The sequence below is a fragment of the Neofelis nebulosa genome, chromosome 9 (genome assembly GCF_028018385.1).
Source record: "Neofelis nebulosa isolate mNeoNeb1 chromosome 9, mNeoNeb1.pri, whole genome shotgun sequence".
NCBI lineage: Eukaryota > Metazoa > Chordata > Mammalia > Carnivora > Felidae > Neofelis > Neofelis nebulosa.
The window spans coordinates 89751577-89771215 of NC_080790.1; the positions used below are offsets into that span (position 1 = coordinate 89751577).

A 19639-nucleotide genomic window follows, 5' to 3' on the forward strand; every position below is an offset into this window, starting at 1 on the left:
TGATAAAATTAAATCAGAAATGTTGCTCTGTGAGGAACATAAGGAGAGCTGGATGCTGCCAAAACAGAGGCAGCTGGAATAAACTAAGGCAAAGAGTCACAGAGAAGCACTCTCAACAGAACAGGTTAATGATGAATTTCAAGAAGAGTCAACTAGGCAAAATGACAATGGCATTTTAAGTAGGAGAAATAAAGGACATAAAATATAGAAAAGAAAAAAAAACTTATTTTCTAAAATGTTGGTAACTTTGATTTTAACACATACCCCAAACCTATAAGCCTTGAGATTATCATCCAAATGCTACTCATGGCCACCCCATTGTACAGGGGCCCTCTCTACCTTCCTCTGCATCTTTACGTCCACCATTGATTTCACAAGCTCTGACATCAAAGCACAGGAGTTCAAATCGATAGCCTGGATCCCTTATTAAAATAAAAATTCTCACAAAATCATTATCAGTAGAATTTATAAAATAAAAAAAAAGAACCTAAGAATTTGGTCTTTTATCAAGTATTACTTTACTTCTATGATTCCCCAACAAAGTATATACATGAAATTCAAAATAAATATAACCAACGGTAGTTAAGTCAGCAGTTATTAGAAATACAGGCTAGGTGACAAAATAAGAGCAACCATTCTTCCCCCCAGGTAGCTGACCCTTTCTACATTATGATACTTTTTTTTCACTCATTCATTTGCTCACTTTGGCAAATATTTACTGAGCACCTAATATGTACCAAGTGCTATTCTAGATGCTGCAGAAACAGCAGTGAAGAAAAGGGATAGGTCTCTGCTCTCAAGGAGCTGATATTTTAATCACAAGAGGTTGACAAGGAATAAGGAAACTGGTAAGTTCAATGAAGATCAAACAGGGCAATGAGAAAGAAAGTAATGGAGGAATGGGGCCACCAGAGTCAGGGAGTTGGGGATGGCTTACTTCTTACGGTCTTTGTCCTTCTTCAGGTTGCTGCCTGATGCCATGTAGGACTGGTTCTGGTATATCTCTGAAGTAGCTTTCTTTTTTGAGAAAGCGATTATTTCTTCTTCCAAGAGTCTTCTCTTTTCTTCAAGCTTCATTCTCTCTTCTTGGTGAACTCTTTTAAGGTGCTCAAATTTAGCCTGTAGCTGTGAAAGAAAGGTGCAGTTCCCATCAACAACACACTGTGGCAGCACATGCACAGGAATGTTCTCCGGCTTAGCAACAATTTCTAACACGGTTTACACAGCAATCTACAAGTTTTCCTGATGTCTCGAAAGTTCATGCTTTAAGTAAAAATGTACATATGGAACTGCCTTGGTAACTTTAATTATAAATGAGTTCCCATGCAAAAGATGCATAAACAAAAACACATAATAAAAAAAATACAGTCTCATGTAAAATCCTGGTTTTTTTATTCTAATTTTATTTTTTCATTTTTTTTTTAAACATAATTGATTGTCAATTTAGCTAACATACAGTGTATACAGTGTGTTCTTGGCTTCGGGAGTAGATTCCCATGTTTTTAAAACATTTGACCTTTTCTTAGAGTTTTCATTTTCTTGCTCTATATATTTCCCTGCAAAGCCTCTTCAAATAAAACTCTCTAAAATCCATGCTTAATAAAAGTGAGGGACACAAATTACAAAAGCAAGTTATTTTCCAAATAAAGTTACCAAATATAGTGAAACTGTTAAAAGTTCTATTGGTAATCTTGCTTGGAAAGTGTCAATTGTCAATTTAAATCAAGAACCTTAAAAATCTATTACATTTTCCCACCGTCATTCACCTTCTTGAAATCTAAGCTAAATCAAGAAATCCTAAATTGAGTAAGTTTTATTCATAAAAATAATCACTGTAGTTGAGTTTACAGCATAATGGAAAACATAGCCCACATCTAATAAAGTCAAAAAGTAAATTTGTGCTAAATACACTCAATGCAACCATTAAAATCAGTTTGTAAAAGTTTATAACATTATAACATGATATTTCCTTGGTTTGTTTATCTAGAAAAAAGAATCTAGGGACTTTAGTGGATCCTATATCAATCAGCCGCGTGTCTTGCCTGCCAAGAACACATGCACAGCATCCAAAATCTAGATAAAAAAGGTAACTTTTTGAATTCCCTGGTCTAGTTAGATAATGTTTAGTATTTTCAGTTCTGGGTAGCATTCATATAAAAAAGTAGGACTTGTTTTCTAGAAAAGATGGCATATAAGAAACTGAAGAGCTAAACTCCATCCTAATAAAAATTCACTGTTCCAAATATGGAAGAGGTTGTCTTGTGTGCCAGTAAATCCTTACAGGAGATGTATTTAAAAGGAGACAGAACAGGATTGAAACAGATTAAGTAAAATTCTTCTTCCCTAAAATGATTTTATTCCTGAGGATGGCATTTCAGAGAAGCATCAGTTCCTTAGTATTTGCTTATTTCATAGTTCCTGCTTTTACAAAAATTTATGTGTGTGTGTGCATGTGTATTTAAAAAGTGGGGTTCATCTAGTTGTCATTCAAATCAATGGTATACATAGAGTCACAACTGAGTATGTGTGTACCTCCTATAAATGTGGGAGAGGAGCTGAGTAAAGCCTGGAAAGACAGGATACAGGAGTGGATTTAGATTATGTGTATAGGAGTAGATTTAGATGACATGTACAAAGACATCTCTGATTACTTAAATGTAGGCTGTATACTCTATATGCATAGTTAAATATCTTGAAAGGTTATAGACTACTTCATAGATCATTCATGAAGTTGACTAAAAATTGCAGAAATACTACAAAAAGAAAAGTGTTTTTAAAAGGGAGGCAGAGATAGGTAGGACTATTATTTACATAATGTGGAATTCACAACTTTTGACAGCAGCAGTCTATTCCATGTACATAAAGCACTCACTTACGGTTCCACTATTTAATTCAAACATATTTCAAATACTCAGAAGCAGTGTTTACAAAAGATATAGCATATTGGTGATACTGTCTTAAGGGCATTGGTGAGAAGTTATCAACAGCACAAAAGGTCTCCTGTTTTCTTGACCCTGACTCTAAAGTATTAATGATACTGGCTTTACAGTATTAAAACTAGCCATGAAGTACCTTGTAACATTAATAAGAGAGGCCCAGAATCTACTGCCTATAATGCTATATAGTTAAAAATTTAGGGAGCACCTGGGTGGCTCAGTCAGTTAAGCATTCAACTTCAGCTCAGGTCATAATCTCATGGCTCATGAGTTCAAACCCCGTGTTGGGTTCTGTGCTGACAGCTCAGAGCCTGGAGCCTGCTTCGAATTCTGTGTCTCCCTTTCTCTGTACCTCCCCCACTTACACTCTGTCTCTCTCTCAAAACTAAATCAACAGTATGGAGGTTCCTAAAAAAATTAAAAAATAGATATACCCTATGATACAGCAATAGCACTGCTAGGAATTTACCCAAGGGGTACAGGAGTGCTGATGCATAGAGGCACATGTATGCCAATGTTTATAGCAGCACTTTCAACAACAGCCAAATTATGGAAAGAGCCTAAATGTCCATCAACTGATGAATGGATAAAGAAGATGTGGTTTATATATACAATGGAATTCTACTTGGCAATGAGAAAGAATGAATTCTTGACATTTGCAGCAATGTGGATGGAACTGGAAGGTATTATGCTGAGTGAAATAAGTCAGAGAAGGACAGATATCCTATGTTTTCACTCATGTGGATCTTGAGAAACTTAACAGAAGTCCATCGGGGAGGGGAAGGGGGAAAAAAAAGTTACAGAGAGGGAGAGAGGCAAACCATAAGACACTTTTAAATACTGAGAACAAACTGAGGGTTGATGGGGGAGGGGGGAGGGGAAAGTGGGTGATGGGCATGGAGGAGGGCACCTGTTGGGATGAACACTGGGTATTGCATGGAAACCAATATGACAATAAATTGTATTAAAAAATAATAAATAAATAAATAAATAAATAAATAAATAAATAAACAAACATTAAAAAATTAAAAATAAAAGTCTATAAAGGATCTACTGACAAACGGTCTTTCTCTTTTTCTTTCAACCATGTGATTTGAAATTCAACCCTGAATTTTCAATTTCCTTTTAAATAACACACATTTAAACAAGATAATCTTGTGTCGGATTTTAAAAATTAAAAACTCAACTATAGGGGCGCCTGGGTGGCTCAGTCAGCTAAGCATCCAACTCTTGATATCGGCTCAGGTCATGATCTCAGGGGTCATGAGATTGAGCGCCACGTCAATGTGGAGCCTTCTTAAGATTCTCTCTCTCCCTCTACCACTCATGCTCACTCTCTCTGTCTCTGTCTCTCTCTGAAAAAAAAAAAAAAAAAGAAAAAGAAAGGAACAACTCAACTGTAAACCACTTCTACATCTTTTCTCCTCACTGGAAAAACTAAGAATCATGATAATATAAGAATTAAACTCTTAAATAGTTTCACTCTACTTCTATCTTAAAGATGAATCTACTAATGAAAAAAAAGTCAGCATCCTCATTTCCTGCTCATTACAACTCTTTCTTCAATTTTTATACTTAAAAATAACTCAAAACTAGGGAACTATTCTTGGACAAAAGAGACTAAACAAACAGAATACCCGAATATGATATGAGACCTACAACTGAATTCCAGTTCAAAAATAAAAAACTAAAAAATCTGTAAACAAATAAAAGAAAAAAAAACAATAAAAGACCATCTTGGACAACTGGGGAAATGTGACTGTGGACAGGAGATCAGGTGAGATTATGGCATTCCCATTAATTTTCTTAAGTGTAATACTAGTACAATGGTTATGGAAGAAAATGTGCCTAACTTCAGAGATGCACACTGAAGTGCCTAGGGATAAAGTGTCATAATGTCTACAACCAGCTTTCAGATGACCAGGGAAAAATGGACACCCCTCTCTCCCAGATGCATACACACACACACACACACACACACACACACACACACACACACACACATACATATATATGTATATATAAAATAAAGGTGGCAAAACACCCATTGCTAAATCTAGGTGTGGGGAGAGACATAGGTAGGTACCCTTACTTTCACTTTCCTGTTTGAACTTTTTCAAAATAAAAAGTTCAAATTCAAATTATAAACAAGATATATTAGACTATTAATTTTATAAAACTACTTACAAGTATACTTGAAAAAATAAATTTGTAAAATTATAAATAATTCAGAAAATCTTGTATTATCAAGTTCACTTGTATTAACATTTTTGTCTTAGAAATTCCTTTTTGAACTCATCCTTTTTGACTCTCATCTTGAATGTGGCCATTTACTTAAAAGTAGCCATTGTAGTTAGGTCTATAGAAAATAGTTTAACTCAAATAAAACTAGTTGCTTGAAGAACTAGAAGCAAACAAAACTATGGAAATAACTGCAATGTTTGTGTGTGCATGTGCACTTGTGTGCCAAGGTTATCCAAAAGTGATTTGACCACCTGACTGGTCTAGAAAGCCTGAGTTCAAACTCAGAAGAGTTACTTAATTGTTTTCATAGTTACCTGTTTCATGGCATCAACCCCAACAGCTCTCAAGAACTCTCAAGAAAGGTTTTATTAAGCCACGGCTAAAACATTTCTGGTTCAAAGTTAAGGTATTTATTCCATTAGACATTCTTTCCTGCTTTGCTGAAGATTAGTTGACCATAATTTTACTATTAGGTATTTACCCAAAGGATACAAAAATACTGACTCAAAGGGGTACATGTTCATAGCAGTGCTATCAACAACAGCCAAACTATGGAGAGAGCCCAAATGTCCATTGACTGATGAATGGATAAAGAAGCTGTGGTATGTGTATACACACACACACACACACACACACACACACAGCCTCAAAAAGAATGAAATCTTGCCATTTGCAACAATGTGGATGGAACTAGAATGCATCTACTAAACAGCGAAATAAGTCAATGAGAGAAAGTCAAAAAGCATACCATATGATTTCACTCATAAGTAGAATTTAAGAAACAAAACAGATGAACATATGGGAAGGAGGGGGAAGAAAAAGAGACGGAAACAAACAACAAGAAACTCCTAACGACAGAGAACAAACTAAGGGTTGATGGAAGTGGGTGGGAGATGGCTAGATGGGTGATGGGTATTAAGGAGGGGATTTGTTGTGATGAGCACTGGGTGTTGTATTTAAGTAATGAATCACTGAAATCTACTCCTAAACCAATAATTGCACTGTATATTAACTAAAGCATGCATAAATAAATAAATAAATAAATAAATAAATAAATAACAAAGTTAAGATACTTAAAACACCTATTAGTGACCTAGTCCCCTTGGAGAACCATTTGTAATGGAAGACGATTTGCTCAAAAAAGCCAAATTTTTATTTGATTTCAGATTTTTAAAAGTCTGTATCCAAAGACTATGTGTACTCTCCAAAAGCATCTCAGCTAAATTCTTGAGATAAATCTCTCAAACAGGACACCTAAAAAACAAATGCAGATCACATCAAACCAGTGTACTTGCCTCTCTTTCAGCTTCTTTCAATATGGCTTCTTTCTCCTTTACTCGCTGCACAAACATCTGCTTCATTTCTTCTTCCTTCCTCTGACGTTCACCATAAAATTCATGTCTTTTGGCTTCATAGGTCTCTTGAAGACTACAAAGTTATTTGTGGTACTCTCATGTTAAAAAACGATGTAGGAAACTTTCAAACAGTCAAACATCTTGGATTAATCCTCATAAGTATACCATACTTTCCAATACCCTCTTACACACAGCAACCCAAAACATATTTCCTATAGCAATGAGACATAAAAAGCCACCAGTGACACAGCTAACAGAGAGTACTGGACTTCTGAAATCTCTGCTTTTTATAAGCCCTTTACAAGAAGTATTCTAATTTTACCCCAACTGAATTCCTCTTTCAGTCTTTGTTAATTGGCATCACTGTGTCTGAAAACCTTGAAGTCTTGAAGTCATCCTTGACTCTACCCTTACCTTATCTGATCACCAAAGTCTGGGAGTTCAGTCTGTGCTCCTGACATCATTTCATTCCAATCTTCTGATTTTTACAGATATCCTAGCTCAATCTTGGTCATTTTCTGCTTTCACTATTGCAATATCATAACTGATTTCTGGGCTTTTAGTTCCTCTTTCACTTTCTTCTTTCTTTTCACTCCTAAGATTTTCCAAAAAGTCCCACAAATCTCATCTTTTTTTCCATTGCACTAGTTCTGTTATCTACAGAATAAGGTCCCACCTCCTTTAAATAGCACTCAAGAAACTTCACAAGCTGGCCTAATTCTACCTTTCCAGATTCATTTCTTTTAAAACAAAAAAAACTTTATTTATTTATTTTGAGAGAGAGAGAGAAAGAGAGAGACAGAGACAGAAAAAGAGAGAGATGGGGGAAGGGAGAGAGAGAGAAAGGGAGAGAGAATCCCAAGCAGGTTCCCTGCTGTCAGCACAGAGCCAGACGAGGGGATTATGAGATCATGACCTGAGCTGAAATCAAGAGTTGGATGCTTAACCAATGGAGCCACCCCAGATGCCTCTCCAGATTTGTCTCTTAACAAACAAATCTAATGCCCTAAGGTTCCAGTCATAACAGCCTACTCATTGTTCCTAAAACACACCACAAATTTCATGCTTTAGCTTATGTGTCTCCTATGCTTCCCATGTTATTGCCCACCTCTCAATCCTCATTCTACCCATCTAATCTTCTACTTCTCAAGGTCAAATTCAAATGCAACTTCCTCTCTAAAGCCTCCCCTAGTCTCCCCCATTGGAACTAACTGTGCCTTTGAAGCATTCTCATGGCACTTTGTACCTTTTCCTTGGCATTTATATCCTATCTGCCTCTCTCTTCCAATAGATCATTATCTTTGTAACGTGACTATACAGCAAAGCTCTCTAGACATTTCAGTCTCTTAATAAATGTTCATTTGGTGACAGAAATTGGCAGAAAGTAGAGCCAGATTTAACCAACCAGAGAAAGGACTGTATTGGAACACTATGCCTAGCTGCTCTTTCTTACTTATAGCATTTCAGATGTACTTCTTATACATCAGAAATGCCAAGCCCTTCCATTTCAACTCACTATGAGACTATCCTAAAGATTTAACAGGGAACACAAATGCACCTCCCAGCTGTGTTGCAGTTAGAAATTTCTACTGCTTACAAAAAAAAAACTTTACATCTAAATAGATATAAAGTGTGATAAATTAAGGCATTTTACAATCTTAAATGTTGTAACTGGAGAAATAAATCTTCCAAGTATAGAATTTTAAAAGTTCATGAAGAAATAGAGTAAGAAATGTTGCATAACAGCTATTATGGCTTATTGTGTGTGGTATGCAAAGCAGGTGTTCTGAGGAGGAAAAGATCCTAAACACTTTCTTTAAAAGCAAAATGTACAAACTGCCCTAGATAAGCACATAAATGTCCCAGATCTCAAGAACATTTTGCTTTTTACCAGGCTTTTTGCTTTTCTGTGGTTGTTCTCGTCTTATTTTTGTTCTTTAAACATTTTAATTTTTATTTATTTTTGTTAATTTACATCTAAGTTAGTTAGCATACAGTGCAACAATGATTTCAGGAGTAGGTTCCTTAATGCTCCTTACCCATTTAGCCCATCCCCTCCTCCCACAACCCCTCCAGCAACCCTCTGTTTGTTCTTCGTTTTTAAGAGCCTCTTATGTTTTTGTCCCCCTCCCTGTTTTTATATTATTTTTGCTTCCATTCTCTTATGTTCATCTGTTTCGTATCTTAAAGTCCTCATATGAGTGAAGTTGTATGACATTTGTCTTTCTCTGACTAATTTCGCTTAGCATAATACCCTCTAGTTCTATCCACGTAGTTGCGAATGGCAAGATTTCATTCTTTACTCATTCATTACTCCTCATTACTTGCGGAATAATTAATGAATTATTCTTTATTATTTCATTACTCCGCATTACTTCTGGAGTAATACTCCACTGTACATATATACTCATTGTGGTTTTGATTTGTATTTCCCTGATGATGAGTGATGTTGAGCATTTTTTCATGTGTCGGTTGGCCATCTGGATGTCTTCTTTGGAGAAGGGTCTATTCATGTCTTTTGCCCATTTCTTCACGGGATTATTTGTTTTTGGGGTGTTCAGTTTGATAAGTTGTTTATAGATTTTGGATACTAACCCTTTATCCGATATGTCATTTGCAAATATCTTCCCCCATTCCATCAGTTGCCTTTTAGTTTTGCTGATTGTTTCCTTTGCTGTGCAGAAGCTTTTTATTTTGATGAGGTCCCAATAGTTCTTTTTTGCTTTTGTTTCCCTTGCCTCTGGAGTCATGTTGAGTAAGGAGTTGCTGTGGCCAACGTCAAAGAGGTTTCTGCCTGCTTTCTCCTCGAGGATTTTGATGGCTTCCTGTCTAACATTTAGCTCTTCATTCCATTTTGAGTTTATTTTTGTGGATGGTGTAAGAAAGTGGTCCAGGTTCATTTTTCTGCATGTTGCTGTCCAGTTTTCCGAGCACCACTTGCTGAAGAGACTGTCTTTATTCCACTGGATATTTTCCTGCTTTGTCAAAGACTAGTTGGCCATATGTTTGTGGGTCCATTTCTGGGTTCTCTATTCTGTTTCACTGATCTGAGTGTCTGTTCTTGTGCCAATACCATACTGTCTTGATGATTACAGCTTTGTAATACAACTTGAAGTCTGCGATTATGATGCCTCCTGCTTTAGTTTTCTTCTTCAAGATTACTTTGGCTATTTGGGGTCTTTTCTGGTTCCATTCAAATTTTTGGATTGTTTGTTCCAGCTCTGTGAAGACTGCTGGTGTTATTTTGATAGGTATTGCATTGAATATGTAGATTGCTTTGGGTAGTATTGACATTTTAACAATATTTGTTCTTCCTATCCAGGAGCATGGAATATTTTTCCATTTTTTGGTATCTTCTTCAATTCCTTTCATGAGCTTTCTATAGTTTTCAGTGTATAGACTTTTCACCTCTTTGGTTAGATTTCTTCCTGGGTATTTTATGGTTTTTGGTGCAATTGGGACTGATCCCTTGATTTCTCTTTCTGTTGCTTCAGTGTTGGTGTATAGGAATGCAACTGATTTCTGTGCATTGATTTTATATCCTGCCACTTTGCTGAATTCATGGATCACTTCTAGCAGTTTTTTGGTGGAATCTTTTGGGTTTTCTGTATACAGTATCATGTCATCTGCGAAGAGTGAAAGTTTGACCTCATCCTGGCCGATTTGGATGCTTCTATTTCTTTGTGTTGTCTGATGGCTGAGGCTAAGACTTCCAATTCTATGTTGAATCACCGTGATGAGTGGATATCCCTGTTGTGTTCCTGACCTTAGGGGAAAAGCTCTCTGTTTTTCCCCATTGAGGATGATATTAGCGTTGGTCTTTCACATATGTCTCTTATAATCTCAAGGTATAATCCTTCTATCCCTACTTTCTTCAGAGTTTTTATCAAGAAAAGATGTTGTATTTTGTCAAAGGCTGTCTCTGCATCTATTGAGAGGATCATGTGGTTCTTGTTCTTTCTTTTATTGATGTGATAAATCACATTGTTTTGTGGATATTGAACCAGCCCTGCATCCCAGGTATAAATCCCACTTGGTTGTGGTGAATAATTTCTTTAATGTATTGTTGGATCCAGTTGGCTAACATCTTGTTGAGGATTTCTGCACCCATGTTCATAAGGGAAATTGGTCTATAGTTCTCCTTTTTAGTGGGGTCTCTGTCTGGTTCTGGAATCAAGGTAATTCTGGCTTCATAGAAAGAGTTTGGAAGTTTTCCTTTCATTTCTATTTTTTGGAACAGCTTCAAGAGAATAGGTGTTAACTCTTCCTTAAATGTTTGGTAGAATTCCCCTGGAGAGCCATCTGGCCCTAGACTCTTGTTTGGGGGGAGTGTTTTTATTACTAATTCAATTTCTTTACTGGTTTGGATCTGTTCAAATTTTTTATTTTTTCCTGTTTCAGTTTTGGTAGTTTATATGTTTCTAGGAATTTGTCCATTTCTTCCAGATTGCCCATTTTGTTGGCATATAATTGCTCATAATATTCTCTTACTGTTTTTATTTCTGCTGTGTTGGTTGTGATCTTTCTTCTTTCATTCTTGATTTTATTTATTCGGGTCCTTTCCTTTTTCTTTTTGATCAAACTGGCTAGGGGCTTATCAATTTTGTTAATTCTTTCAAAGAACAAGCTTCTGGTTTCATCGATCTGTTCTACTGATTTTTTGGCTTCAATAGCATTGATTTCTGCTTTAATCTTTATTATTTCCTGTCTTCTTCTGGTTTGGGGCTTTAGTTGCTTTTCTTTTTCCAGCTCTTTAAGGTTTAAGGTTAGGTTGTGTATCTGAGACCTTTCTTCCTTCTTTAGGAAGGCCTGGATTGCTATATACTTCCCCCTTATGACCACCTTTGCTGCATCCCAGAGGTTTTGGGCTGTGGTGTTATCATTTTTATTGGCTTCCATGTACTTTTTAATTTCCTCTTTAACTTCTTGGTTAGCCCATTCATTCTTTAGTAGGATGTTCTTTAGTCTCCAAGTATTTGCTGTCTTTCCAAATTTTTTCTCGTGGTTGATTTTGAGTTTCAGTGTTATGATCTGAAAATATGCATAGTATGATCTCAGTCTTTTTGTACTTGTTGAGGGCTCATTTGTGTCCCAGTATGTGATCTATTCTGGAGAACGTTCCATGTGCACTGGAGAAGAATATACATTCTGCTGATTTAGGATGAAATGTTCTGAATATATCTGTTAGGTCCATCTGGTCTAGTGTGTCATTCAAAGTCATTGCTTCCTTGTTGATTTTCTATTTAGATGATCTGTCCATTGCTGTAAGTGAAGTGTTGAAGTCCCCTACTATTATGGTATTATTATCAATGAGTTTCTTTATGTTTGTGATTAATTGATTTTTATATTTGGGTGCTCCCACATTTGCAGCATACATGTTTACCATTGTTAGGTCTTCTTGGTGGATAGACCCCTTAATTATGATATAATTCCCTTCTTCATCTCTTGTTACAGTCTTTATTTTGAAGTCTAGATTGTCTGATATAAGTATGGCTACTCCGGCTTTCTTTTGTTGACATTAGCTAGATGCTACTCCATCCCCTTACTTTCAATCTGAAGGTGTCTTTAGGTCTAAAGTGGGTCTCTTGTAAACAGCATACAGATGGATCTTGTTTTCTTATCCAGTCTGTTACCCTATGTCTTTTGATTGGAACATTTAGTCTATTGACATTTAGAGTGAGTACTGAAAGATACGAGTTTATTGCTATTGTGTTTCTTGTAGAGTTGGAGTTTCTGGTGGTGTTCTCTGGTCCTTTCTAATCTTTGTTGCTTCTGGTATTTTTTTTGTCTTTTCTCCCCTCAGAGAGTCCCCCTTAAAATTTCTTTCAGGGCTGGTTTAGTGATCACAAATTCCTTTAATTGTTGTTTGGGAAACTTTTAATCTTTCCTTCTATTTTGAATGACAGCCTTGCTGGATAAAGAATTTTTGGCTGCATATTTTTCCAATTCAGCACATTGAATATATTCTGCCACTCCTTTCTGGCCTGCCAAGTTTCTGTGGATAGGTCTGCTGCAAACCTGATCTGTCTTCCCTTGTAGGTTAAGGATTTTTTTCCCTTGATGCTTTCATGATCCTCTCCTTTCCTGAGTATTTTGTGAATTTGACTATGATATGCCTTGTTGATGGTCAGTTTTTGTTGAATCTGATGGGAGTCTTCTGTGCTTCCTGGGTTTTGATTTCTGTGTCTTTCCGCAGGTTAGCAAAGTTTTCCACTATGATTTGCTCACATAACCCTTCTACTCCTTTTTCTCTCTATATATATTCTGGGACCCCTATGATTCTGATGTTTTTCCTTTTTAATGAGTCACTGATTTCTCTCATTCTTAAATCGTGCTCATTGCCTTAGTCTCCCTCTTTTTTTCTGCTTCATCATTCTCCATAAGTTTGTCCTCTATATCACTGATTCGCTGTTCTGCCTCATCCATCCTTGCCACCGTGGCATTCGAGATTGCAGCTCAGTTATGACATTTTTTTATTTCATCCTGACTAGTTTTTACTTCTTTTATCTCTTCAGGGAGGGATTCTATTCTATTTTTGACCCCAGCTAGTATTCTTACTATCGTGATTCTAAAAATTCTGGTTCAGACATCTTGCTTTTATCTGTGTTGATTAAGTCTCTGGCTGTTGTTTCTTTCTGCTCTTTCTTATGGGGTGAATTCCTGCTGAGTTCTGTGGCTCAGGTTGTGCAGATTGTTGTGTTAATCCTCCAATCAGTTTTCTAGGGGTGCAGGATGGTTTAGTGTTGATCTGGCTGTATTTCATGGATGTGAGATGCAAAAAGACTTCCGTGCTGTTCCGTAATCTTGGCTCCTCCCTGTTTTGGTCTTATTTTAAAGAAGCCTCTAAATCTATCAGGCTACCTTCACCATTGTCAGAAACCTCACTACATTTCACCAGCCCCATATTGGATTTGATAGTCTTTGATGACAAACTTGATTTAAATAATATGTGGAATTTAAGTGAATTTTAAAATGTTTTCAAAAGTTCTCATTATCTGTTCATACATAAGCACTTGAGTTGCTTAGGAGGAAAATAAATCTACCTGGTAAAGAGAAAAGACCTAACATTTGTTGAATAGCTGCTAACAGCAAGGTAATTTTCTGGTAATTCCCGTATCTATCTAATTCCCATACCATCTGTGAAGATCAAGCACTAATACTCTGTTTTACAGATAAGAAAACTAAAGCTCAGAAAGGTAAAGTAATCTGTCCAAAGCAACATAGTTGGTAAGTAGAAAGTTGGAAACTGAACCAGGTCAGATTTTTGGTTTTTTTTAAAGATAAAAATGTACTACTGCATATTTTCCACCATGTCATATGGTTTTTCAACTTTGACAACCAAAAGCCAATTGTAAGTAAAGAAACCTGCACTATCTTTCAAAAAGTCATAAAGAAACTCTTAGAAAATCTGTAAGGGAATGATTTATTAGTTAGTGTTGTAAAACTAAGACAACCACTGTTTACTATCATGGATTTATTCATTAAATGAAAATGAAAAAATGGTTTTCTTGCTATTTTAATATAAAATTCTTGCTTTTTCTAATATAAAAGTAGCTTGCTGTGAATATTCAATGCAACATATTACTATACTTAAAGTATCACTGTTGAAAACCAAAGAAGAAAAAAAATTCTCAGAAATTCATTTTCATCAAGAAAATCACTGCAGTCCCTTCACTTGGGATTTCTTTGTGTTTTATATACAGTTCTAATAAACCTGCTGAACTTTCTCCATTTCTGCTGTAGACTAAATGCAAAAGTTATTTATTTCTTGAGAATTCCAAAGACACAAATTTTATAACACAAAAAAAATCACGCCAAACACTTAAGCAACTCTAAAATACTACAAAAATCTTCTTTTCAAAACTATAGGTCCCTCAAATCTATAGGTCCCTTCTATTCTCTAATGTTAAAGATGATTAATTTGGGGAATAAGAGTGGTTATGTTAATCTAAAATAACTTGGGGATTTAAGGAGCTTTATAAGCATGTCTGATCTAGCTTAAATAACTAAAGATCAGTTAATTAAGACTAGAGGAGAGTATAATGCCATTTACTGGGACCTCATGATAAGCACCTGAACAGTGTTGGGAGATTAGGATGCTAACTATGACTCAGCATAACTGTTCACAATAAAATGTAAGTGGAAAACAAGCTGACGGTATGGCAGTGAAGAATAAAGGTCATCCTAACAGGTTCATAGAACTATTTTTTATTGATAGATATAATAGGGATGGATTTCATATGCCAACCAAATCACAGTGACTATTTTTACATACACCCCCAATTAAATGGAAAACATTGCCCAGAAAATAGAATACAACGTCTTGAAGCTGTAAAACCTTCCTAAGACATCAGGCTATACTGAATTATAGAAGCTTTATCAGATAATTCATTCACAAATGAGAAAACACCAAGAGAAGAAACATCTGCCATGCCTGACTCAAGAAATCCAGTAAGAAATTTCTTCTCTCTTAAGGATGGCAGAGGACCCATGCAGGCAGAGGTCTTCCTTACACTGAGATCTAGTTCCCCATCTTTTCTTGCTTGTTCCCTATCCAATCTGAAATCTGGCATAAATTGAAGAACCTCCTTTGCCAATTTTCCATTCTTCTTCTGATTTGTGAGCGGATGTTTCCCAGACTGAAGATATGCTCAAAAAAAAAAAAAAAAAAGATGTTCTAAGCACTCTTTGATTCCGACTGCCCACCATCTATCTATACCTCCTTTTGGTATTGTTACCTGATTACCTTTTGGAGAGCTACCTCTCCCCACTGGGGATATCGTATGATGGGACAATTAATTAGATTCATGCCCACTCTGGCCAAGATGAGGCAAGACATCCTAAGGTAGGCCTTTGGACACTCTCTCCTGGGCTATAAATTGTCAAGCAGAGAATTAAAAGTCTGGAAATGGTTTCAATTCATTCACTCCACTTCCAGTATAGAATGAAACTGGTTTCTACCTGTTCTAAGCCTTCCCTTTGAATCTGTAAGTCTTGGCCAATGTAGTCTTCCAACTATTGCCCTTTTTGTTTTAGACGGAGTGGTTTTCATTTTCAAAGAGCTGTAAAGGAAGCAACTGGATTGTATTACACTGCTATACTTCTACAGCAAGAACTTGATCCTCAGCTTCAACACAGCTGACCTCTTCCTTCCTGAAACCCTCTTCATTTGGCTGCCAAGACATGACACTGCTGGCTTTCCTGCCCAAGCCTTCTCAATCTCTTCTATCTGCTTCTCTGGCTGAAAAATATTAGAGTGACTCAAGTCTGTTTCCAAGGTACCTTGCTTTCCAGATATACTTCTCTCTCCAGGCAATCTCATCCACACCCATACATTCAAATAAACATCTAAGTGCTGATAACTCTTAAGTTTATTCCTTTGGCCCAGCCCTCTCCTCTGAGCTCCAGAGAAGTACCCAAAGTGCCTATCAACATTGTTATTTGGATTTTTGAGGGGAAACTCATGTCAGCAGGTCCCAAACCAAGCTTTTGATCTCCATCATGGCCAACACTGCTGCTCCACAAAAAAAGCCAGTTCTTCCAGAGATAACTATCTCAATGAAAGCAACAACCATCTGCCTAGCCAATGAAACCATAATACTAGGAAACCAGAAGTCTTTTTTTTAGCATCTTCTGACATCTCTTGCTTCTTTACCTCATTACACCCAAACAATCACTAAGTTCTTTCAATTTCATCTTCTAGATATCTTGCAAGCATATCTAGTTCTATTTTCATTGCTTTTACTCTCCCACTGGTCTCTCCAAAGTAGCTTTGCACACCCCTTTAATACCTTCTTTGCATTATAGCTAAAAATGATATTTCAAATGCAAATATGATATAACTCCTTGAATGGTTTTGCCTTTCCCTTGGGACAAAGCCCAAATCCTTACCAGGTCCTCCCCAGTTTGACTCCTATCTACCTCTTCTCTCAATCTTATACCCCCCAACTTGTCTGTTCTCCAGCTACACTGACCTTCCTACAGCCTTCACAATGTTATTCTCTCTGCTTACACAGTCTTTTCATGTCTTTCTCTTATTTCCCCAAATTATTAGCTCAAAACAGTAACTGCCTCAAGAAAGTCTCTAATTTTCCACATTAAATCAGGATACCCCCCCCAATATAACATCTCTCCCTTAGTGTGTATTTCACAACTGTGATTGTGGAATTAGTTATTGATTTTGGCCTCCCCTACAAGAATGTAAACTCCATGACAGCCATGTCTACAGGATCTTATTCAGTATTATATCCCCAGCACTTAGCCCAGAGCCTTGCAAAGAGTAAACACCTTTACAATATTTATGATTTTACATAATGTTATTCACTGTTGATTCCCAAATTATTATCTCAGCATTAACTTCTCTCTAAGCACTAGATTCATTTATGCAAGGACTTACTGAAACTCTTCACTGTAATATTTAATAAGCAATTTAAATTTAACATGTCCCAAACCTCTCAATTATCAACCATAACTCCTAAATTGACCCTTTCCCCAGCCTTGCTCATATTAGTAAACATCACCACCATTCAGCCATTTCTCAGGTCAACCACAGTGACTAGAGTTATCCTTGATTCCTCTGTCCTCTACATCCCATATCTGAAACATCAATGAGTCCTATTAACTTTACCTTCAAATTAGATGTCCTAAATGTGTTTCTGACCACCTCTACATTACCACCCTAATCCAAGCCTCTCTGGTCTCACCAGGACTACTACAGCAGTCATCCTGACTCTATTTTCCACACAGGGCCAGAATACCCTCCTCCCACCTCTACCCCAGAAACTCTGTAAGGCAGGGTTTCTGTTTAATCCCACAGTGCATACATATCCATTGACTAGCACTGTGTGGGGCAGATGGGAGACAAAGAGTAAATATCTACTAAATGACTGAATGATAATTTTAACTTAAATGTAGATCCTTTGGCCCATCGCTGGAAATTCTGAACCTGTCTTTCTTAATCTTTCACAGATGCCTGATGACTGACCCACCAGACAACCTGAATCCCTCTTTTCAGAGTATTTCAATGCTGTCCCACTTGCTCTCACTCAGGATCCATGTCTTAGTAATGTACATTGAGACCTCTGAATTTTTTTCATGTTTATTTATGTACTTTGAGAGAGAGAGAGAGAGAGAGAGAGAGAATGTGTATGCAAGTGGGAGAGGGGCAAAGAAAGGGGGAGAGAAAGAATCCTAAGCAGGCTCCATGCTTAGCGAGGAGCCTGATGTGAGGCTTGATCTCACAACACTGAGATCATGATCTGAGCTGAAAACAAGAGTCAAATTTGATTGACTGAACCACCAGCTTGGTGACTGAACCACCCAGGCGCCCCATTGAGACCTCTGAATTGACCCTTAGACTTGAAAGAATAAGAAGTAAAGTCTCATCTGGGAAACAGTGGCAAAGCCAGATCTTCAATAGAGAAAATAATTTTATCAGAACTGACCCATAACCAGAAGCACAGCATGCCTGAAATTGGTGAGGAGGGGTTAAGTACATATAATTCTTAATTTATCATGCTACTAAAGCTAAAACAGTAATTAAATCCATAGATAGAAAAAAAATTGAAAATTTAACCTCATCTATTAAATCTTCCCAAAGGTCATATGCAATAGCAGCATTGATTTAACATTCTCTTCCTCCTTCCTTTTGTGTTTACTCTAGTGCAAATAGGAACAGCCAGGGAAATGACAGAAATGCAAATAATGAAATGAAAAAGGAATCCTTAGTCCCATAGCAGAGTTTTAAAGAGTGTTTGTCTTAAAGATCTCCTGTTTTCCTCCATGCAAAAACTGTTCTGGAATGCTACATCAAATCAAATTTGATGTAGTAGGTTAAGGATTAGAGTTTCATGTTTACATATCTTAATAAGAAAAAAAAAAGTGAGGAATGTGGCAGCATATAAAATTACCCAGCAAGTTTACTATAACATTGAATGCTATAATCACTGAGCAAGAAGGTCATCAGGCTCTAAAATTCTTATAACTATACTGAAATATTTTAAGAAACAAGTCTAATCTCTGACTTCCTGCAAGCACGTTTATTTTTCCTTTACAAGATAGTTCCCTAAGTTTAAGTCATTCCAAACTTTCATCAGGAGGAAAACCAAGTGTTTTTTTTTTGTTTGTTTTACTATGATGCACATTCTAACTTTCTTTTAGAAGAAAGGATAAATATACTTTCATCTTTTTCAGAAAAATACAAACATAGAACCAAATAATGAGAGTTCTTTCCTTTAGTTATTCATTTCAGCATGTACTGAGATAGTAGGCTTTTGCCCCATGTTCTTTCTTAAACACTTCAAGTCAGATGAGGTCTTAGAGACCCTTCAAAAGCAAGAAGGCCTCAACTAATCTGAGAAGCACAATAATTAATCATTAGGAAATGATTCTACTTCATGGTTTGCCTGATTTCTGAAAACCACATTCTCCAACATCCTGGATATATAACATAGTATAGTTCTAACTTCCTCTTTGGTTGGCTTCTCAGAGAAATCCCCCCCCCCTTACCTGAGCGGCTTATTCTCTGGACCCACATCTGTAAAGCCCATTTCCTCCAGTTTGCAACGCCTGTAAAGTTCATAATGCCTAGTATGGGTCTGTTCTCGCAGATCCTCCATGTTTGTACAAATAAGCATTTCTCGGAGCTTTACAAAGTCAGAGTGGTTTTCATTTTCCACTAGTCCGAAAAACAAGAAAATAGCAACACCAATTTTTAATTCCTGGCACACAGTTAGCATTTGTTGAATGAATGAATGTATAAAAACACATTTGAAATAACAGTAAAATGATCAGTTACCTACAACTATTTTATATAAATAACCAAGGAAGAAACTCTTGAATTATATACACTGAATTACAGGCATGTAAATTAACAGACTGGGAGATTGCTTTAAATTTAGTAGGCAATAGATAAACAGGAAAGAAATACATTACGTTATGTTACCATATGCTCCAGTTATTTCACTAATATTTTGTTAGCAATTTACAAAACCATCCTCAGGACATTTCACAAAGTGCTTAAAAAGAGTCTGTAACATTATTTTACTAAAACTTCAAAGTACTCAAGATACCACCTATACATGCTATAATTATCAAATTCTTTTT

The 19639-nt window shown here is 36.4% G+C and overlaps 1 protein-coding gene across 7 annotated transcripts in view; it reads right to left on the reverse strand.

Annotated features, from left to right (window-relative positions):
• Positions 1 to 19639, reverse strand: part of SEPTIN10 (septin 10) — a 66897-nt gene that overhangs the window by 2489 nt on the left and 44769 nt on the right. For 4 of the 7 annotated variants that reach the window (XM_058684639.1, XM_058684642.1, XM_058684640.1 and 1 more), the window contains 4 exons: positions 19043 to 19211; positions 6476 to 6608; positions 938 to 1125; positions 340 to 422 (listed from right to left, as the gene is read on the reverse strand). In XM_058684639.1, coding sequence (XP_058540622.1) covers positions 340 to 422; positions 938 to 1125; positions 6476 to 6608; positions 19043 to 19211 — 573 coding nt within the window. Of the gene's footprint in view, positions 1 to 264; positions 423 to 937; positions 1126 to 6475; positions 6609 to 19042; positions 19212 to 19639 lie in introns of all 7 variants that reach the window. The other 3 variants (XM_058684641.1, XM_058684646.1, XM_058684645.1) reach the window with 2 other exon arrangements.